At 38.0% G+C, this 23419-nt stretch overlaps 1 protein-coding gene across 6 annotated transcripts in view; it reads right to left on the bottom strand.

The window, feature by feature from the left end:
- sulf1 (sulfatase 1) overlaps window positions 1-23419 on the bottom strand; it is a 120440-nt gene that overhangs the window by 12418 nt on the left and 84603 nt on the right. For 5 of the 6 annotated variants that reach the window (XM_066720860.1, XM_066720871.1, XM_066720838.1 and 2 more), the window contains exons 2-14: window positions 18216-18453; window positions 16136-16375; window positions 15297-15448; window positions 12284-12453; window positions 9502-9652; window positions 8683-8858; window positions 7940-8068; window positions 7155-7211; window positions 5491-5626; window positions 2161-2368; window positions 1305-1557; window positions 942-1038; window positions 762-853 (exon numbers count right to left, since the gene is read on the bottom strand). In XM_066720860.1, the coding sequence (XP_066576957.1) occupies window positions 762-853; window positions 942-1038; window positions 1305-1557; window positions 2161-2368; window positions 5491-5626; window positions 7155-7211; window positions 7940-8068; window positions 8683-8858; window positions 9502-9652; window positions 12284-12453; window positions 15297-15448; window positions 16136-16375; window positions 18216-18387 (2033 nt within the window). In that variant the 5' untranslated portion in view covers window positions 18388-18453. Of the gene's footprint in view, window positions 1-761; window positions 854-941; window positions 1039-1304; window positions 1558-2160; window positions 2369-5490; window positions 5627-7154; window positions 7212-7939; window positions 8069-8682; window positions 8859-9501; window positions 9653-12283; window positions 12454-15296; window positions 15449-16135; window positions 16376-18215; window positions 18454-19041; window positions 19235-23419 lie in introns of those variants that run through there. The other variant, XM_066720849.1, reaches the window with a different exon arrangement.

Here is a 23419-nt window from a genome sequence, read left to right as displayed (position 1 = left end):
TATGCATCAGTTTCCTTTGTTGGATATAGGGTTTTGTCTGAGTGTTGTTACTCTATTGATGTATCACTGAAATACTTTCCAGAGATTCTCCTTTTGAAAATACTTGAAAAGAGAAGAGAGCCCTCTAGTGTTTAAGATAACGTGTTATCTATATGTGACATTTCTTCTGCATGGACTAACATTTTAATTAAGACCATTTTAAATTTATATATTTAACCCCCATTTAAAACAATCAATTACTGAACTTGGCTCAACACTACAACCCCTGTTTTTGTCGGGAGAGATCAGACAAACATGCTGAAACAATTGAGTGCCACGCTCTGGGATCTGCAAGGCACAGCTGTTAATGGCACAAGTGTGTTTCAAGACTATTGAAGTGGGGTAGCGTGCGCCTAGCAGTGCCACTAAAGAGCTTTTTCTTAAGCACAAAAATGGTGTTGCGCAACTGGTATTGACCGTGTTTTTAATGTAGTCCATTCCATTGGTTTATATTTCCTAATGTGTATCCTTGTCACAGAAATGTAAAGTCACTACTCTTTCCTCAAGGTGGAAGGAGTTAAATAAGAGTTTTGAAGGTTTGAAACTGGTCTATTTTTAATGTAATTTAAACGTTTACTAAATAATATTAAATGATGATAATGATAATACTGAAGATACTACTACTAGTAATAATGATTGATTATTCATTTTTAATTGTGATAAAGAAACATATACAGTTCTAGAAAATGAAGCAAAACAATGATTTAAATGATAAAACAAACCTCTTCTTACTACAGTCGCAATCTGGCCGTCTTCTCTTGAGATGTCCTCTCACTTCTCTCAAATTCTTGATTTTGTCCTGCAGTGCTTCGATCTACAGTTGAATTTAATGGTCAAAGTTCAACGTTGGTGTCACAAAGCAGAGATTTCAGAAGGCATGAATATCAGGAAAGTGTTTTTACCTCTTGGTCGACGTAACTCTTGTGGTCGTTCCAGGCTCTGGAGGACTGGTAGATCTCTCTCTCACAGTGAACCGTGTCATTCACCAGGATGTAGCACCTGAGACACAGGAAGGGAAAGAAATATGATGTATGCAGGACTAGTACACATGAGTATTTAATCTTTCTACAAATTAAGTACACAAAAAAGTATTCAAGAAAGTATTTCAGTATGTTTTATTGCAGAAAACAAATGTTGCCCAGTGCAAACTTACTATGCCTTGCACCATGCCATCAATAAAGTGATCATGAGGTTGTCAGGACTGTGAAAATATAATATTTATCTCCAAGAATGTTCTGGTAAGTACTGTTGGGGGCGGAGCTTACTTGTGTGTGACCTTGAGTGAGTTGGGATATCCCACAGTGTTGGTGTCGTCTGCCAGCATCTCTTCAGAGTCATCGTCCTCCTCGAAGTCCGTCTCCTCCGCCTCCCTCTCCACGCTGTAATGGCGTTTGCTGATGTTCCTCGGTTGATAGGCCTGCTGGTCGTCTGCCTGCAGGTCAATGTTGTAGATCTGCCCCTCGAATTCGACAGACAAGGACCTCGAGGGACGCGTGTGGACAAATCGAGGCCGGTACCCTGTGAAATACACACACTTGTATGTGAAGATCATTGCATTGGATATGAAGGCCACTACGCAAATATTAAATCTGTGACCAAAAAAAAAGACACCACTAGATGGCACCCAACCAATCCCTATTGCTAGCTGTGCCCATGATAGTTATTGCTTCTCTTACATGTAGATTTATCTCTGTTTATACATGTGGAAGCATTGTTATGATGTACAGTTTGTGCTGTTAAAGCGGTCTATCAATTTTATTTTTAATATTACAATGTGGCATTTAAACTGCAACAAATATTAAACATATACACAATGTTTTGACAGATTTTTATATTGGTTTACTGAGGTATGCAAGAGTGCATCAGGAATGGCAAAATATTTGGAAACATTTAACTTATTTTCACAACTTATCGATGCATTCAATTGAAGGAAAAATAAATAAAAAATACTGAATTTGTTGCTAGAGCAACACATCACTGATGTTTTGAATGAATCGAGAAACATTTTAAGTAGGTGTGCAAATGACAAATCAAGAGCACAGATGGTTTATTGTTCTCAGGTGTTTGTGTCACTGCCTAGCAATGTTTCAGTAACAGATTTCCACTCTCAGTCCAACTCACTTTTGTTCGTCTTTGGAAACTGTCTTTGACTGCGGCGGTCTCCTCTAGCCGCCCTGTACTCGGTCTCCCCGCAGTCACACTGCTTCTCCTTGCTGTCGTAGCTGCGTGAGCGCAGACTCCTCGCCCTCTTTCTCACGTTCTCCTTCAACGGCCCTTTGCACTTCTGAATCCGCCACTTGCCTGTCATATCCTCGATGCACTGCCATTTCTGTCACAGCCAAGGTTTTAAAATCAATCATTAATATGATCTTCAAACAGTAAGCCAACTTGACACAATTAAAAGTCTGTGGGGGGGAAAATAAGATAAAAACTTTATCCCATATATTTAGAAAGTCTTCATAAGTGTTTGTAGCTTATGAAAAAGCTGCATTGCTTCAAATCTCAACATTTCACATTATTCTTGACCGATATCAGATATTACCTTCAGGACTGTAAAAGGCAAGAAAATTATGCTAGACTGTTTAAAATTAGAAACAATCTATTGTCCTGCAACAATTGTGAAAAAGTGATACAAATAAGAAAAACATAACAAAAAAACAGATGCCTCACAAGTGAATCTTGTTAACATGCAACCACAACAAAAAAGCAAAAGTGAATTGTGTCTTAATCTCCTAATTTGGCATCACATTTTGTGGGTAGAGGCTTGCATTGACCACAGTTCAGACATTTGCTCAGAACTGTGGGAAACTGTATCCAAACAATCACCATGCTGTACTGATCAAATTTCCTGTGAAGCAGTCCTACCCTGACAGCCAGATTATGTGTCTGACAGTAATGTTATATTTACATACAGGCCATGAGACAGACAGAGACAGTGGTGACTGGCAGCTGGGCTGTCTGTTTGCAAGTGGATTTATTAGTGCAGTGTCATATAGTCCAGTGTGGTCCATATCTGTGGACTTCCTCTGCACACACATACACTCACCTAAAGGATTATTAGGAACACCATACTAATACTGTGTTTGACCCCCTTTCGCCTTCAGAACTGCCTTAATTCTACGTGGCATTGATTCAACAAGGTGCTGAAAGCATTCTTTAGAAATGTTGGCCCATATTGATAGGATAGCATCTTGCAGTTGATGGAGATTTGTGGGATGCACATCCAGGGCACGAAGCTCCCGTTCCACCACATCCCAAAGATGCTCTATTGGGTTGAGATCTGGTGACTATGGGGGCCAGTTTAGTACAGTGAACTCATTGTCATGTTCAAGAAACCAATTTGAAATGATTCGACCTTTGTGACATGGTGCATTATCCTGCTGGAAGTAGCCATCAGAGGATGGGTACATGGTGGTCATAAAGGGATGGACATGGTCAGAAACAATGCTCAGGTAGGCCGTGGCATTTAAACGATGCCCAATTGGCACTAAGGGGCCTAAAGTGTGCCAAGAAAACATCCCCCACACCATTACACCATGGATGGATCCATGTTCTCATTCTGTTTACGCCAAATTCTGACTACCATCTGAATGTCTCAAGAGAAATCGAGACTCATCAGACCAGGCAATATTTTTCCAGTCTTCAACTGTCCAATTTTGGTGAGCTTGTGCAAATTGTAGCCTCTTTTTCCTATTTGTAGTGGAGATGAGTGATACCCGGTGGGGTCTTCTGCTGTTGTAGCCCATCCGCCTCAAGGTTGTACGTGTTGTGGCTTCACAAATGCTTTGCAGCATACCTCGGTTGTAACGAGTGGTTATTTCAGTCAAAGTTGCTCTTCTATCAGCTTGAATCAGTCGGCCCATTCTCCTCTGACCTCTAGCATCAACAAGGCATTTTCGCCCACAGGACTGCCGCATACTGGATGTTTTTCCCTTTTCACACCATTCTTTGTAAACCCTAGAAATGGTTGTGCGTGAAAATCCCAGTAACTGAGCAGATTGTGAAATACTCAGACCGGCCCGTCTGGCACCAACAACCATGCCACGCTCAAAATTGCTTAAATCACCTTTCTTTCCCATTCAGACATTCAGTTTGGAGTTCAGGAGGTTGTCTTGACCAGGACCACACCCCTAAATGCATTGAAGCAACTGCCATGTGATTGGTTGGTTAGATAATTGCATTAATGAGAAATTGAACAGGTGTTCCTAATAATCCTTTAGGTGAGTGTATATACATACTTGTGAAGTAGTTTTCAGAAACCAAAGCAGGCATACAAAGTCCACTGTCACTGACTTTTGATTTGTTAAAAAAGAGAGAAAATTACAGCATATGTCGGTTTAATAGAAAGATAATTATTTATATACATTTACCAATATCTCTATTAGCAACACCTTTTACAATTGTGTTTGGTTTGCCTGGTTTTCACATTTTGTTCATGTCAAGGCAGATAAAAGACTTTTCACAAATCTAAACCTAAGCCTCCATCTGCAAAATTGGCATCTCTATGCATGTCTGACTGGCTATAAACACGACTTTAAACCCATCCTCTAAAAATTTCAGATTATGGTCTTTGAGCTTTTAAAATACAGCGAATCCACCCCATAATCACAAGGATGAACCGTAGCTGTATTAATTACAGACAACAGAAAACTTCCCAAATCACGGCAGATCCTGTCCGGTGACAAAGCTGTCATTTTCCACTCCTGCTTAGAAACCGAGCCAGAAATGGGAATCCCTGTGTTTTCCTGCGGTTTCACTGTTAATAGCTCAGTAGATTTTTTTTCACCCCCTTCTCATTTTTCTTATTATTTAAGGAAACCCTCTGTGGTTGCTCCCTGGGTGCACAATTAATTCAAGTACAGTTTATTTGAAGCAATGGGCATAGGCCACGCATCGCAGGCAGACACACTCACAGCGGCTTGTACCCACTCGTGAATTTGAGAAAAATGCTTTGGTCTGTCTTTAATAAATGCCCAGATTGTGTCGAATGTGAAAAATCCTCGCTTGGTAATGAAAGGAAAAATGTCTGTTTCACATTAGAGGTGCCGTACAATGTAGGCAGGTCTTTAATGCTTCCTGAAATTAAAGCAATTTGAATTTTCCAGCGCTTGGTCTGTTGATCTGCTATAACACTCATTAACCTTCAGTTCAATGGAGTGTTTTAGTGTTTCACTATAGCAGGACTAATACAAAGATTAATCTAATAAAAACTAAATCAAATGGATGTTGACGATTAACTAGAAGAGCCTTGCACATCTGTTGACCTTTTTTCTTTAAATTCTTGTTGATTACTTAATTGTTTGAGCAGTAGTAGTTAATTTCTTCCATCACTGAATGCTTCTTGAGATGCCAAGAATTACTTTTCAAGAATTAGGAACATTCATCTAATAGTAGACAGTGCTTTGTCTGGGCCTCAGCACTGCTGGGAGTGGCACTCGTGCTTGTGTTTACCTGTCCGGGCTGCTCACAGGCCGTCTGGAACTCTGATTGTTGACACACCTCCTTCACCTTCTTATACTTAGGCAGGCCATTAGGTTGCTGCATGTTGATGTTGCCTCCAACATCCTCTTTCTTGCGGATAATTTTTCTGCAAGATAAGAGAAGCTAGTTGATGTCCCTGCCCTGAAATCCCATAGAACGCAGATGGGCCACTGTTGTCTAGTGGTTAGAGTGCTGCTGTGTGCCAGGAGAGTCTGGGCGCTGGTCCCACGTCACCCTAGTTGCACTTATAAACTTATTTTGGGCAAGTCGTTTGACCTCCTGCCTTCACCGTCCCCACACACAGCTAAATATACATATGCTTACTCAACTCTTATGATGCAAAAAGCAACAAAAAGATAAATCTTCCCCTCAAAAGTGATCATTATCCGTTGTCTGAAAGCTTCTAGACAAAAGCCACAAATGAAGCTGTTGTCCTACCAGGGACTATCTGGAGCCCATTTCAATTTGAAATTGCTTATTATGCTTTCAAGATTACTTTGAAATCAAACTGTATATCAGATTCAAGAGGGGGAATGCATTTAATTAAAAAATACAGAAAATAATTGGATATGCCATCGTGTTTTCTTCTATTCCTTGAGAAAAAGTGCAAAAGGACATTGATGGAGGAAGCGATGTAGATATGATCTTATTTTGCATTATTTCCTCAGGGAAAAATCCTGCACTAAGTGTCTGCACAGATTTCTACACATCTTGTTTAGCTACTAATGAGAAATTGGTTCAGGTGGTAGGAGATCAAGTAAGCCTTCCTGTTACATGATATAGCATTTCATGCATTGACAAACCAAGTGACATGAAGAATGTCCGTTTCATAGCTCACGCTGTCTCCTAGGACACCCTGCCATGAGAGGAGATTGATGGGATTACTTAGCTCCAAGCTCCACATTTTTAAGAAAGTGCCGAAGGTGTTAGGATGACTTAACACGTTACATGATATGGAAATGCAGCACAGCACAAATACAACTTCAGCAGTCACATTGATAATTACAATAAGGCACGGTCCATAAAGTTAGTGTCAATGCATAGGCAGAAAAACACGCCTGTGAAAATCTGTAGTGTGCTGTGATTGCGTTTGCATTCTTGCCATGACAGTCTGTCTAATGTTCTGGAGAGCACACAGATTCCCTTACATACTTCAGGTAATGTCACACTACATGCTATAAGGATGTTGTTTTTCTGCATTTTGAGCTGGGTAAGGATTCCAGCACAAATGTATTCTACAAAAGGTCACTGGCACTGTGGATGGAGTCAAGGGTTGTCATAACAAAAACATTTAGCATTAACTTGTTACTCATCTTCTGGAACACAAAAAGGTATATTGTTCAGCTGATAAAGGAAAGTGGCCTCCTTTTAAAGCAAAGGAAGGGCTTGGAAATCCAATGTCACAATAAACTATAACCTTACTATAACCTTCTCACGGCTTTCAACTGCAACATATCCAATCATACAAACATGCTCCACCACCCCACCTTTACAAACACCCTCAGTTTGAGTTACATTTTCACAATTCAATTAAAAAAAAGTGCCCTTTCTGCTGTGGTACTACCATGCCAGAATCCTCACATAATCTCATATATAGTGTTCTTCGTACAAATAAAATAATAATAATGTATTACCCTCTCTCTACAAGGAAAGTATCTCTCCAGACTTTGGGCTTCCGGTTTGGCTTGAATCTGCAATGCAATAACATTAATACAGATTTAAAAGCATTACCACACATGAATACCAATTGTTTAATGCGTACAGTACCTGTCATATTATTGTCACAGTATCAGACTTGGCAGTATAATGAGAGAAATACAGGACTAGATTGTATATTTTATTCCATACTAAAAGGAAGTTCATAAAACAGTAATATATGGTGTTTTTATTTTCGATCATATAATATAAATATTGCCCTTGCACTCAAATGACCTTTTCCATTTACAAAGAGGTGAACGTCAGCAAGACATTTTTATATCTCACTAAACAGAAAGAAGGTATGCCCTCTAATCAGTGTGTTGCTGTCTATCCCTGTATCACAATAGAAACCAAGTTCATTGAATGAAAAAACCTAAAGAATGCAGTCAATTATGTGATTAATTTAATTCAGACATACACCCTTTGTGTAAAGGTTACGCTTTCCTATAGAATCAGAGCAAATTAATTTGTAGCTTCGAGGTGAGTATGTGAGCTTGTTTCTTATGTGACTTAATTAAGAGAAATAGATAATTAACAGAAACTAGCTTTTAAAGAGAAGAGTGATGCCCCCAAAATTCAAAACCTTTCATGATAGTCCACTTGAACTGAATAACTTTAAAGCAAACAATCCCCTCTTAATATAGACTCTTGACATGATCAACAACAGTATCTATAATGTCCTGCAAATAAAGCTTATGCAAGCTGGCAGGGGGTAACTCACCTGTTCCCAGTTTTTTCATGTTCCAGTAGTTTTAAAATGGATTTGCCATCCATATCTGGAGGTGTGTCTAGTCCTGCAATGTCCAATATCGTGGGGGCGAGATCGATATTCAGCACCATCTGAGGATTGCTAGAGAGATACAAAAAATATGTAATTATCAAATTTGCTTTTTCTGTAGGTTATCCAAACACATTCAGTTGAATAAAAAACAGAACAGTTACAAAGTACAGTTTCACTGTTGAAATAAGTGACAGAGTGCCATGTATCTATAAATCTGTGCTCAATGATGTTACTAAGATGGTAGTAACTTCAGTAGCAGAAACTGACTGTTTACCGTTACTGCTGTTTTTTTTTTTTTTTTTTACTGTTACTGTTAAAATATTTTGAGAAGAGAAATAATACAATGATAAGAGATAAAGGACTGGCTTTTCCTCTGCAGTCTCAGTCTCATGTTTCTGCATTGAACTACACTTGTTTTCTTGATTGCATGTTAATGTTGCTCTTTAGGTTATTTAGCATGGTAAGTGATAAACTTCTGGAAATTTGGAAAAATCTTTTCAAAATTGCAGCTTTCCATTTTAGAACTGAATGCAAGCACTTCTATCTATACTGCTAACAGCTAATTAAAATAAAAAGTAATCTATGCAAGCTCTAATCCTAAAAAAAAGCCTCTCTAACATTAAACATTAAACTACCGAATACGAAAATATAAATAATATTATGATGTAAGAAACGTGTCTTACGTTGATCCTGGCTCGATGTTGGGCCCACGAACAAAAAATGGAACTCTGATGTCAAACTCATAAGGCATGGACTTTCCTTTCACCAGCCCAAACTGCCCAATGTGGTAGCCATGGTCTGCGGTGTAAATGACATAGGTGTTGTCCAACTCTCCCGTCTCCACAAGCATTTGATAGACCTATATAAGCAAAAAGAGCAAAACACACTGAATCTGCCAACAAAGACAACTCCTGCAAACTCAGAAATAGGCTTGATCACTACAGTAAAAAGTATAAAAAGATCATAGCAAAACTGGAAACAAGAACAAAACACAGTCAAACAACTCTGAATACATAATCTCAGAAGCATTTAACAATCTTTACAGCACTTTGGGTTTACTGAATCAGAATAAATAACCAAGGGCAATTGTGAAGTGTAAATATTTTGATTAATTAAACCTAAAATATTTCTGCATAATTTGATTAAAAAACAATCCTGCAGTTTCACCAATACATCCTTTAAATGATTAATTCCAACATGATGAATCGAAAACATGACCTTTCATCTGCCTTATATTTACAGCTCTGGAAAAAATCAAGAGACCACTTAACATTGATTTCTGAACTTGGAGTGGTCTCAATTTTTTCCAGAGCTGTATATATTATATATATATATATATATATATATATATATATATATATATATATATATATATATATATATATCAAAAGCATTGCAGATTGTACCTGTTTTTTTTTTTTCTTTTTCAAAATTAAAAACTAATGATTTGAAAAGTTCACTGTATAAATACTAGGGTACAAGTAAGGCTATTGGAAACGTACCTTTTCAACAGAGTCATCCACTGACATTAGTGTCTGAAGTCTTTTACGATGCAGGAAATTTGTGAATTCCATGTGAATGGGCCTCATTGGACCAGTGTATTGCATAATCCAGTGCTTGTCCATGTTGGGAGCATAATTGTAACTGGGTGTACTATGAGAAAGAAAACAAAAAACATGAAACGTCTACTAATGTCCAATTTCAATTTCAATAATGCAGTTCTACCTTTCAAAACTCAAAAGTTGGGAAATGTATGTATTAAAGAAATGTTTTACAAGCATTCACACAGGCAAAACAGACTTATTCTGGTGAAGTCTAAATACACAATTTGTAGCATTTATTGATCTATCTTTATGCTACTGCACTATATGTATATCACTGGCTATCCAACACTATTTCCAAACCTAACAACATGTATGTATTAAACTACCTGATATTTAGCACACAGTAATTAGGCTGAAACAAAACTTGGTAAAACAGTTTTATTTTTGAAGGATGTGAAGAATGCAGTATATATAAAAAGAATCAAATAAAAACAAAGCCACACATAGCTGAAGGATCTTTCACTAGAATAGGATCAATCTAAGGCCAAAGTCAAGACCTGCAGTTTCACTATATGTATTTGTGGCCACAATTGTCAAGAACTGGATGTGGCATGACCCAGATCTGTGCTATTTCTTCATGTTGGGTCAGGGTGGCAGTAGGAAATCTGAGAAGCTACACCAACCACCTCATTAATTAATGTTATATGAAACCATGTATTCTGGTCTATGTGGAATGTAAGTGGCTTCAGCCTTTAGCCCACCTAGTTCCTTTTGTCTGCTTTCTGAACTTTTCACCCAACCAGTCAGGCAGTCCAAGACACAATAAGACCTGGCTCCTTGCACTGTGACATTGAGATATAGTACAAAGCTACAAGGAATTTGGGGTTAATAAAATCAATCAGTCCATAAATACATAAATAAATAAATAAATAAATAAATAAATAAATAAACAACAAAGGAGCATCAAAGGCAATCCTTTTGTCTCGTGCACCTCCTTCCAAGGATGTCATTGCCACCGAACTATGCTTGACATTTATGTGTATTGTTACATGATGATAGTAAAACATCAAACATGGAATTAATTGTTCCGATGTATTTTCTTTAGATTTGTTTTTACTGTCTTCTTGGCACTGTCTTTCGGTACATTGTTGGACAGATCAGTCAGAATAAAACATCTAGAGAGTGGAATGCAAAATCAAAGCCTCCTGCATTGTAGTGTGGTGGTTAAATAATATCCAGGTAAACAAAGATGAATCTGCCATTGTGGGGGAAGGGCATGGTGTGGTTAGGTCATTATGTGGGGAGGTGATTTTGTGAGAAGGTTGTTGTGTGGGGAGGTCATGGTGTGAGAAGGTGAATGTGTGGGGAGGCCACATTTCATAATGTCAGTGTTCCGAGAGGTTTTTCAGGGCATTCTCTCCCCTTATTGCGAGATATATGCACAAAGTTGAAATTCACTGCATACTATACAGATATTAAAAGCACTGAAAAAAACACCCACAGTAGGTTACATCACAGTGTAACCTCAGCAAGTATAAATATGATTACAAGCATGCAACTCAATACAAGCCACAATAAATCATTTGTATGTTATGATCAAAGACTATAGGAATAGTAAAATGTGTATGCAGGTTAAATATCAACATAAGCCTTCAGAACCAGTACAAAACCAGGGTGATATTTATAGCCATAGTATAGCATGCCTAGGCAAAACATATTTTTAGCTTTATTATTATTACTTTCATTATTATTATTATTTGAATCGGAATACAGGAACAGAAGGAGAAAGACACAGGGAGGGAAGAGTTATGCTCTTTGTCAGAGGAATGTTGTTATGAATTTTAACCACACCTTAAAATGATTTTTTCATACTTTATTGTACAAACCAAGATTTGGAAATGTAGCAGTTTAAAACACTGCTACAGAAAGGCTTTATTTATGCGTAAGATTACGGAATTAAATCCTTCACTTTGTATATACATATACATATATATACTTTTTGAAGGCTTTAAATACTATTTTCTGCATGCTATTGTACCACTTATCAATCAGTGTGCAACATCCCAGAGAATGTTCCCAACTGTGGCTTAGGAACTGTTTTAAATGGTCCATTTACAAAGCAATTACTAATCTAATTATACAAATGAGAAGAACATGAGGTTTTGTAACTCAAGTTGAATGTCATATTTTGTATTCTGTATATTGTATTTGTTAGATTGCAATAAAGCATCCAGAACTGTATAAACCATGCTTTCGTTAACACAGAATGATGAAAGTTGGCCGTTTGTAATCAGACCAGAATAACCAAAAAAGATGTGCATTATACTGAGAGGAATTATCTCCCCGTTCAATCAATATGACTCACTGCATAGCATTTCATACATCTCAACAACAAGCCAGCAACATTTTCCTTCAAGACTTTAATGTCATGTACTAGTCAACAATAGCTTTGTAATAAAAATAAATACGTGAGGCTACAATGTATGGCACAATTCAGCCGATGCATTCAAGTTTTTGTGGGACAGGGAGTTTGACGTCAGCTTGATACAGTCATTGGTAGGGCGTTCTCCAAAATGTGAAGAAACAAAACAGGAACTAAAGGTTATATAATGAAGGTTATGTTTGCTTCTGGAGGTAATGGTTGGGTGGATGCTTGGACGAATACCCAGAAGTTGTTACTGTCAAGGTGAAAACGGAGCAGAGAGATGCAACTAGTGTTGGATAAGCAAAATGTACTCACATGTGCTGAGAGGCATTGGGGAAGAACTCCGAGTACTGAGGGGCTGAGTCCTCGGGCCCGTGGGGGGCAGCATGGCTGATGACCATCATCACTGGCCTGTGGGGGTACATCCTCTTGGACATCCGGAAGTAGTTGATACTGTCATTGGTAATTAAATCTGTGAAATAATCCTAGATTGAAAATAAGAATAAAGCAATCACCTTAATGAAAAAAACAGACAGGTTTCAGAACAGCAGTGCCAAATTGCAGCTAGTTCAATGCTGCTCCAACTGCACACATTTTTTATTCATTTTAAAGGAGAGATATTACAGATAAACATCTTATGCAGTGCTTACACCCAAAAAGTCTACACCCCCTTTCAAAATTGTCACCTTTAGTTGCATTAAAGTAGCTTTTTTTCCCATTTATGTTCATATCCTACCCCACAACTTCCAAGTGAAATAAATATTCTAGCAAAATTAATTAATTAAAAAGTTGAAAGACCTTGGTTGAATAAGTGTCCATCCCCCTTGTAATAGCAATCCTAAATTAAGTCAGGTGTAAGTAATTGCCTTCAAAATCGGACACCAAGTGAATTGGCCTCCACCTATGTTAAATCAAATTAATGGTGCAAAGTACAGAAAAGTCCTTGAGGAAAACCAACACACTAACAGCTATAATTGCTGCCCAAGCTGCTTCAACCAAGTGTTAACTCAGGGGGGTGGGGACTTTAGAGCCAATTATGGTATTTCAGTTTTGTATTTACAATCTACATATTTTCCCACAATAAATAACTTTTTCCCTTAACAGTTGGAGTATGGTCTGTAGACCAAAAATTGAAAACAGATCAAGAGGGGGCAGACTTTCTGTATGGCACTGTATGCTGACAGTTAATATTTAAAAGGCCAATGCTTTGGGTATATCAAATGCCAAGAAGAAGAAAAAAAAAAATTGTATTAAAGCTTGCTGCAAATTTATGATGGCAAAGATAAGTCTGGTCACAGTCAGCTTGAACGGCATTGCAAGAATAAACCTGCACTTCTTGTGAATGCAAGGTAAAAGTACATGATGTGAACTCATCTAGTCACCCAAGATGCTCACAGAATAGCAGTTTGAACTGAGTTATGACAAAATGTGTGACTTCAAAGACTTTGAAAAGATCGATCACATAGCATAAACATGGCCTTGGTCTCAGTAGCTAATGCTTCTTCAATCACAATGTAAGGGCAAATTAGTATAAAAAGCAAATTATCTGGAATTTGAATGTCTACCAACTTACAGCTGCAGCAGTATTGCTTTTTTAAATGCACAAAACAGTGGAGAAATTCTGGGGCATCCCTTGCAGTTCGAAGTCTTTTTGTAGTGCATGACTAATCACATGTTAAGAACGAGGAGAACCAGCACAGCTGCACAGGCAATGCCCGAGGCTAGGACTGTGCGTCGTACGTCAGCCTTAGTATAAGACAACCAGCTGTGGCCTTTCTCCCTTTCTAAAAGGGCTGCCCCAGCAGGCACAAAGCTCTGAGACATTAATACTGTAATTAGGTGTTGGTGACATTGATTTAGGGCTATTGTTTATAGGTTCGGTAATGAACCCTGTGCTTCGGGGTATCATTTATCTGCCAATCTTTAACTGCTCAACTGCTGAAAATATATTCTGTTCTATGCACAAGGCTAAAGGTTAACTTTTATGGGTTTTCTGGACCAGAAAATGTATGCATTGAAATAAAATACAATAAAAAAATAAAAAAATCAAGGGCTTTTCATAGTTTTCAAGGGCTATGTTGTGAATGAGAGACAGAAAGAGAGGCAGGAGCGAAGCAATAAGGTAACAATGGGAAATCATGAGTCACTCTAGTTCAGTCTAATTTATTGAGGAAATCCTTTGATTTCTTGAAGAACTTCTGCTTGTAAATTAAGTGTGTATGACAGATGAGCAAGAGGTTACAAAATGCCATGAAACACTTTCTTCATAGATGTATGTAATTTCTGTCAAATTAAAAATGATATTGTATTGCATGCTTTTATCACAGGAGGCTGAAAAGTTCCAATGCCTAGTAAGACAAAAGCTAAATACACTAAATTCTGTGAACACATACAAATGTGAAACAATATGGCTGCTTCATCATAGCCCAGAAGTGCCCAAGAGATGAAGTCAGTCTCACTGTTGCCAGAAAGCTACTGCAGTTGTTGGGTGAGCTATAATTAAACCTAGTCCTCTTGAGGTTGAGAGTCAGCCAAATCACAATGCCCTATATACATCCTGACATATATACACACGTATATACATACATATTCAGTCATACAGTCATATAGCATATGTATCAAGTTAAGCACCATAAGATATCTGTATTTCATAGGAACATAAATAGAATTCAAAACACATTTTTCCAGAATGATCTTCAGAAGTTCTTTTAGAAATCTGCATTCAAATGAAGTTGTCTTTACTTAAGTCTCCAGTTTTTTAAAAACAGTGCTACCTAGAAATGCACTGGAAAAGAAATACTTCTGGGAAAATGAAATTCACTTTGGCAGACATCCCAAACATCTTCAAAACAAGCGTGAGTATGATGCACACCAAACCAACATTTCTTAAACACAGATTTATCACTGCCCTCATATCCTGAGTTTGACACCCATGGCAAAACATTTTCTCCACCACTGTTTAATGTAAAACAGTTCCACCATGTAATTGAAGATTTAACACGCCACCATATTTTCCAAAGCAAAGTTTGCCCCATGTGGGTGTGTTTCTAATGGCTCCTTTCACAAATGCTACCACACGTTCTGTGACCAGAGACGACTATGTGGTAAAAAAGAATAAAAGAACCCCAAGAAGCTCCAGATTTAATTTGCTTCCAGTTAATTCAAAGCATACCAACAACTGAGGGAAACGCCCTGTAATTGTAAATAAAGAAAGCATGTCAAATGTAAATGAATTAATTAACACACAGGCAAGATGCACACACACACACACACACAAACACAAACACAAACACACTGTTCCATTGACAACACAGCAACAGTCACATACCTTGGCATATTCGGCACCATGCTTCTCCTTGTAGCCATTCCGACACATTGTGTAATTATAGAAACGGGAATTTTTGACCAGCCCAACCCACTCTCGCCACCCAGGTGGTATGTAGCTGCCATTGTACTCATTGAGGTACTTCCCAAAGAAAGCTGCAAAAACAAAAAGGGGGTATAAGACAGAAGAAAGAATAGAACCAGCACATCTCTTTATGTGTTTTAATGCACACAGCTAAGCCATGTTCGTTTGACCTGTTTGCACACATTGGAGTCCCAAGGGATACACAGACTTTAATAATCAGTAACAGCAAGCTGTCTGTGTACTTTATTTACTAGCTGGACAAACATTTGGTTGTGGCCCCTTCTAAAAGACCTTGTAAATGTGCATACACATCAATTTATTTATATATTTTTTACATATACCAAGCTAAATATCATACATAATCTGGGAATGTTGCCAGCCTACCCCATAGAGATAATTGTAGACTAAGATATCAGCCGAAAACCACAAGCAGGATTGAATTCTACAAGCCTCTATTCAGAAGAAAACCAGAGTGTCAGTCACACAGATATTGCCTGATCATCTTGGCAACACTCCACAGATATGGGAACATTGTGTCATTGTATGCAGTTCAACTTATGATTTATAAGGGTATAAACTGCTGAGGTGAAGACAGATCCTTGGACATATATCAGGAGATGTGGTCGATTAAAAACACTAAAGTACATACTACTTAAAAATCAAAATGCGATGGGGTACACATCTGTAAAGAACAATCCGCAGGGAGATCGAAGTTTGGATTTGGGCCGGCCCTGGAGGCAGATGTGCGCAGCGCTTACCCGTTCGGTAGCCTGTGTTGTTGAGATACACGGCGAAGGAACGGGGCTCGTGCTGGAGCTGCCAGGATGGAGAGGAGCAGTTCTCATTGTTGGTGTACGTGTTGTGGTTGTGAACGTATTTCCCCGTTAGCATGGAGGACCGTGACGGGCAGCACATGGGAGTGGTGACAAAGGCATTGGTGAAGGAGGCCCCTCCCTCCTCCATAATCTTCCGGGTTTTATTCATCACTTGCAAAGAGCCTGAAAAACACAGACACATCAGGACTCTTTTTTAGGGACGTGGTTTGTAACAAAAAAAAGAAAAAAAGAAAACATTTTGTAAATAAAGTCTGCAAAGATTTCTGTGTTTTTCTCATTATTGTTATTGGGTGAAACTAGGTGTGCGATCCATTCTTTACCCATTTTCCAAACCAGGATTTTAAACATTCTTCAAAAGTGTAACACTTCACTGTCTCGTTTGATAGCTTTTTAGCGAACATAAGAGCTTGTGTTTTCTTAGCTTAGATTCAATCATACATTCCATACTATTAACTCATTAACTTATGAAAACAAGCAAAAGGAACAACGTGGTACATGCTCTACTTTGCATGTTATAATCGTAAATTATTTTCATGCTCTAAAGAACTCTTAAATCCTTTTTTTTTTTTTTTTTGAGTGCAGCAATACACTTTTTAATCAAAGTGCCTTTTTTTTTTTGAAGACTAAGCATTCCAAGTCAAAAACAGACATGTGGTTATTATGGGTTTTACTTCACTTCTCCATTTAGGATTGTGCTGACAACCAGTAATTTACTGTAAGATAAAACACAGCATGATACTTAAATCAAACATTTTTCGGTGGTAATGGCTCCCCCAGGCCATTTTACAATAAGAGACTCTGCCCTAAAATAAGGTGAAATCTATGCTAATCTGATAATTAACATTATGGCATTATTAGATTTTAGTTATTTTCCAAAAGCCAGTGGGTCTTTGAAGATCAAGACCTTTCAGTGTGGCTATAGAGTGAGACCTCACAAACCATTTCAGACTCTGCCAGCATATCCTGTTCGCTCTGCGATTTTGCCCCCTTAGCCCTGTCAGCGCTCACAATTCTCATTGAGCTCCTGTCCCGTGGTTTGCTTATTCACATTGTTTATTTTCCTCAAGATAATTAATATTGAAAGCATTATTTTACTGCATCTTCAGAAAACAAGGTACAATGCTAAATGCCAAATACACAGATTAGAGAAAGGCTGCGTTACATATCAATAACTTTATATATATAAAAAAACACTTGCATCTCTCTAATCTATATAAATTATCAGACGCAGTTGCAGCCTATAATTGAACCACTGGTGATCTGGGCATCCGCTAATATTTTCACTCTGCTTATAAGAATAAATTTCACCTGAAGTGAAACTGTATGGAAGGGATTACTTATCCTAAGGCTTATGTAATGTACGCAAACACTCACAGACTACTCTTAACAAGAATGATTTTATTGCACTTGCTCTGACTGCCATCCAGGCTGTTCTCAACAGTGAGTTTCTCCAGCTATATCCCTCTGCTATGCAGTACGAGAGGCAGGTCAAAAGAACTGCCGTTCAACAAAACATGTAAATGGCGTTGAACATGACACAGATGTGACAGGAATGTAATGTTATTATAGTTTTAATAATCATCATGATTCAATAATAAAGAGTAAATACAGTTGTTAGGTTGGGCATACTCATTATAGGAGAGGCGCTGTTATTGTTGGCGCATTGTTGTGGCGAAATGTGATGATGTCATTGCAATACTTTTTTTTCATATGGACACTTCACATAGCAAACTTTGTACACTCATATATATATTACATATCCGTAAGGGACATGGCATTCTGATGAAAGGTTTACATTTCTATCATTCTATAACTAAATTTAGATTATTATTTTCAATATTAACACACCCTTTATAATGCAATACACTTCATACTGTATAAGCTAAATGGTGGGTGCTGATAATCTGAATATGATTTATATTGTACTTACATCCAGAAAAAACAACTTTAGAAGACTTAATGTGGAATTACATTTTCTTTTAAATAAGGCATGTTTTCTTACCTAGCTCAACATCCTGGTCATCAGTAATGATAAGGATGATGTTGGGTCTAATATTTCTTCTGTCTCGCTGTACTCGTCCTCTCTGACCCTGGGATCTTGTTGTAAAGCCATTGCAGTTCAGGGGTTCAGTGATGAACAGAACCAGAATCGAAGCAAACCAGACGAACTTCATTGCAGCAGGTGCGGTGAATCCAGGCAATCACTTGGGATTTGCGAAGTGGACTTTCTGCTTGGTAGTCTAAAGGAGGAATGGAACAAGACAGGGAAATTAGATGCCTTTGCACATGTAAACAGGCTTGCAGCTCCATGCTGTTGCTAACAAGGCTGTGGTAAAAAGCTTTCACTGAAAACCTGGGACTCTTATTTTTCCTTCTTCAATGGGCTGAAATGCTAGATACATACTCTTGCTGAAACATCTTAACAACACTCACACATGCAATAAGCTGTCTATATCTCACCATAGCCCTTTTTAAAATAATAAGTCAGACTAAACCAACAAAGGAACTCCATGAAGCACAAAGAAAAATGAGTTGATAATACCCTACTAACAGCAGATTATATACTATGTAGCACATCATTAAAAGCAGGGAAATCATTTTAAATGCTGTGCACCACAAAGCACAGCCCACTAACTCTCCTGAGACAAGGGAAAAGCACCTCATAAAACAATATGTGAACAGAGTATTCAAAGAGTGAGAGATCAAAGAAACTGGCAGAGAAAATAAAGACAGAAAGACAGTTTAGACTGTACATTTCTTTGGTAGAGAAATGGCAACAGAATCACTTCAATCAGGTGATTTAAAAAAAAACGCAAATGACATCTCACCTGGAAAGATTTTATCAACTTCATTTTTCTTTAACATTACAGAGCAGCGTCAGCCATTGCCTCTCACTCACTCACGTGTTTTCTCCCGACTGGAAAAGACTACGTCAGACACACTACTTCTCCCCAGATCCCAAAAAATGACAGACTGCCGATCTTCAGTAGAGCATTCCTGTAGGTTTGAAGCCCAGTGCCTCACCTATCAACAGCCAAGAGAATCCCAGGCTCTGCAATGCACAGACCCGCTGGTGGACTCACTCCCATTCCCTCGAGCTGCACTTTCTCCCGACTCCACCGAAAGCCTATCAGAGACCTCTGTCAAGCTGTCAGTCAAAGTGTTGGTCGTCACGAACCCCCGAAAGAAACACCACACGGGGAGCAGAGGGGAGGCATTTGTGCTGCAGAAACCTAATACTGTACTTGCTGATGACTGATGACTTTAAGACTCTTTTGTGTTTGTGATATTCCTACTTTAAGCATACAAAACATCACATCTGCTATGATTTCCCTAACTATTAAAGACTACATTCACAGATTAATATGAATAGTAACCAAAGCTTTATTTTGTATTATTTCCTCAGATTACCAAAAGCTCTGCCCCACTGTTATTCAAACTTACAGGAGCCATAATGAAAAGCAATGTTGGCAATTGCATCCTGTTGGAGCTCATTACATTACAAAACGCACCATCAAGAGAAACAGGCCTTCGCACCTGAGACACCCTTCTCTCCATTGTGCTGTGTGAGAAACTGTGCTGCAGATGAGCGAGCATGACCCACTTGAACATAAGCGTTTGAATTGTTGCGACAAAATGGTTAACCAAGGTGAAAGACCTATTAATGCAGTGCAAACTGTAGAGGGGCTGCACTGAACTGAAAAGCTCACAGAGAATCTCCTCTGCCAACATCCACACTGCACAGACTATCGGACTGTGATAAATATCTTGTCGATATTTTTTTGTGTATTTGTATTTTATTTATTTTAATAATCCACCTAACTATCTAAATCTGTATCTAAAACACACACGTGCATACACACTTAGTTGTCATGCAAAAACACTGCGAGAAGTCCCAAAATGTAACATTCCGCTTCACAAATGGTGAAGAAACACTTGTCATCAGCAGTCTTTTAGGATGATACTCCCCTTATCTGGGTTCTCAAATGGATGTTTTAAGTGCTTTTTTGGACAGAAAACATTTGAGACAGACCGCGTTGAGCTAGCCTGTGCAGTCAACCTGACAGCGCTGAGCAAACACTGGCACTGTTTGAATAAACCCCCGCAGTTGAAAAAGGCAGGATCCAAAAAACACTGTGCTCAGTCTCCCACCCTCCTGACCCCCAACTCCTGCCCCTACAGAAATGAGCAGAAGCAAATTTTCTACAAAAATAAATGCTTCTTACACAAGCTTGCTTATTTCATTCAGCAAATATATTTATTTTCTAGGTTTTCTTTATATATAAACATGTTTTCCAAATACCTATTCGTTTCAAAAGGGAATAATAGATTGATCTACTTTTATTGGGTCGGCACAGAATTCTGATATTGTTATGCTGCACACTGAACAGCCCTGATATCTAGCACTACATCCTATATTTGTCACTTGGAATGAAATTAAGAAATCAGACAATTTCTAGGGTTTACTGAACACAAACTTTAAATTACATTAAAACGAGAGTGAACTAATTTTGTCTGCACTCATAATTTTGTTTAAAATGTTTAAGAACCCATTGTATTAAATGTATAGTTTAGCACCCTTTGCAGTAACTTTTTTTCAGTATTTGATTTGTGTGAAGCTTGTATTAAACTATTAAAAATACCACTCTGTTAAAGCGTAATGTTAAAGTGCACAGACATGACCTTTGGAAACCTTTTGTCCTTGCATTCCATGTTTTCCATATTCAATAGGAAATGAAGTGAACAAAGCTTTCACACAGACTAAGTGTAGCACTTGTGTGAGGAGATAAGAATGTCATGTTTACATAGGAGACCGAGAGCCAATGTAGTGACATCCCATGAGACACCAGAAACTATTCTGTCAAAGGGAGGCTTGTGAAAACAGATCGGGCTCATCTGACACCTGAAATGAATTTCTCTTTTACAAATACACTGCAGTCTAAGCAATGTTATTTTCTATTTCTGTACAACAAGAATAATGAAGAAAACTAAATCTGAAAAATACCATTAACTTAGGCAAAACTGCTTTCACTTCAAAGCTCAGTAAATATAATTGCTAAAAATGTAAAACAAAATAACTAATCCTTCTATTAATCCATATATTTTAACCTATTTGTAAGCCTTGGAACTGCTTTTACTCGAAATGTCGGCCAATACATTCTTTTTACCTGGGGAATCCAACAAACTACTGGAATAGCATTTTTCACTGATTGCTTATGCTGTGTTGGGGGAAATGGTTGTGCACCACCACACATTGTAACATACACAAACAGTGTCTGAATTAACCATCGATCTTGCCCTTCTAAGCTGCGGTTTAGGAACTCCACAGAATATCTGCAACAGCATTTGGAAAAACACAGTAGTCTGAAACCAATTTACAATCCTTGCGATGAATTGGAAAACGTGCAGAACCACAAATGGAAAGAACTTTAGGAGGTGAAGATGAAAAAGAATGTGTACCAGAATGTGACGGCTGACTGACAGCTCGGCTAACCATAACACCTAGACACATTTTCCATTAGAATGACGTTGTGCAGCTCACTACGTTCATGTGAACACAGGCGCTGCGGGGCACGCTTCATCAGTGCTACATGTCTGTATCTGAAAGATGAGATAAGATGCCAGTCTATTGAATAAGGGCATCCAGGGACTGAGCCTTGGACCTCTGTGTCATCGGGGCCATGCTCAAACCAAATGAGCTACCTGTCCCCCATATTTATGCAGCAGCCACTAATATATTTGTATAGAAATATAGTGAGGGCTCATTCAATTAGAGCACTGCTCTTTTATCCTCTAATCATTTTTTAGGGATTATAGCAAAACCCCTTTTAAAGTAGCTTTTACAGTGTAATTAATTACAGTCATCTGGATAAAGCAGGGAACTAGCATTGCATATGAAAAGAGAAGAAAGGTCTTGGCAGTTCAAAGGAACAAAACAAAAGACCACTGTAGACTACTTAGTTAACTAAACAGCTGCCAAAAGGTGCAGCATAAAAATGTGCAATTTTCAGATTAATGGACTGCCACACAAAATATCTTTTTCAATCATTCAAAACATGCCTAATGTCCCATTTCATGGATCTGCTAGACGATAAAACTAGAGTTTTTGTTTTGTTGTATTAATGCAGAGAGAACGGTTTTTAATTCCAAAAACCTATATTCAGTTAGTCTGTGCTAGAGAATAGTGAGATTTACTTCAAACAATGTGGAGTTTAAATGCCCATTTTAAATGTAATTAACCATTACCATTACTTTCCTCATTTGTTTATAAATATATCCTGTTTTTCTGATACAAATGCTCATGTTCGAAGAAGCTTAATCTTGATAAACAGGGATGCCTCTCTTTCAGTGTCATGAGATATGCTTTGAGGATGGATTTAAACCCAAGCCTTGGAGACAGATGCATTTGCAGGTTTACAAATTGCTACAAATGATGCCTCCAGATGTGGAAAGGTACACACCCGAAATAGAAACGGATGCAGAAACTGGGACTCAAGCAGTGGTCTTTTTTGCTTTTCATTCTATCAACTGACAGTACTGTGCAGGTTTCAGACACGGTGGTGGAGACGTTTAGGATCACACACATCACAGGATATAGGACTGCCAAGAGTGCAGTGATATCAGCCTGAAACAGCACTGTTTTCTTAAAATCCAATTTCAACATGGACAGTCATTTGAAGGCATTAAATATTAAATATCTTTGGAAGCCCACCTTGAACTAAGAATATTCGGTTTGGTAAGTAGCCTATGCTAATGTACTGTAAAGAATCCACTGGATGATGATGTTTATTTTGTATTAGGTGACGCCTATGCATAATTGTTGTAATAATCAATATTGAGTGTACACAAAATGGAAAATTACCACTTTCATTAAATAATTAAAATTAGTGTAATTCAATTATGTTTTATTTTAAAACTTGCCTTCATGCCATAAGAGGAGCACTTGTCATACACAGGGTCCTGGTATAATTAAACCAGATGACATGGCCCAAAAGTAAATCAGCCATTCATAAAGGCATTTCAAACAATGCATATTTCAAAGCAGGCTAAATCCCTTCTCTCTCTGCTGATTTAATTTCCATGCAGTCTAAGTCAGAGGAGAACAATGAACAGGAGGGTTATTAAATCCTTATGGCATAGTTAGGATTCTGTGCAATATACTACACTGCTTGGCTTTTAATTCAATAATGGTGCTTTAGAAAAATA

The sequence above is a fragment of the Amia ocellicauda genome, chromosome 2 (genome assembly GCF_036373705.1).
Source record: "Amia ocellicauda isolate fAmiCal2 chromosome 2, fAmiCal2.hap1, whole genome shotgun sequence".
Lineage (NCBI taxonomy): Eukaryota > Metazoa > Chordata > Actinopteri > Amiiformes > Amiidae > Amia > Amia ocellicauda.
The sequence above is the reverse complement of the archived record's forward strand: the minus strand, read 5'-3'. Positions and strand labels throughout refer to the sequence as shown.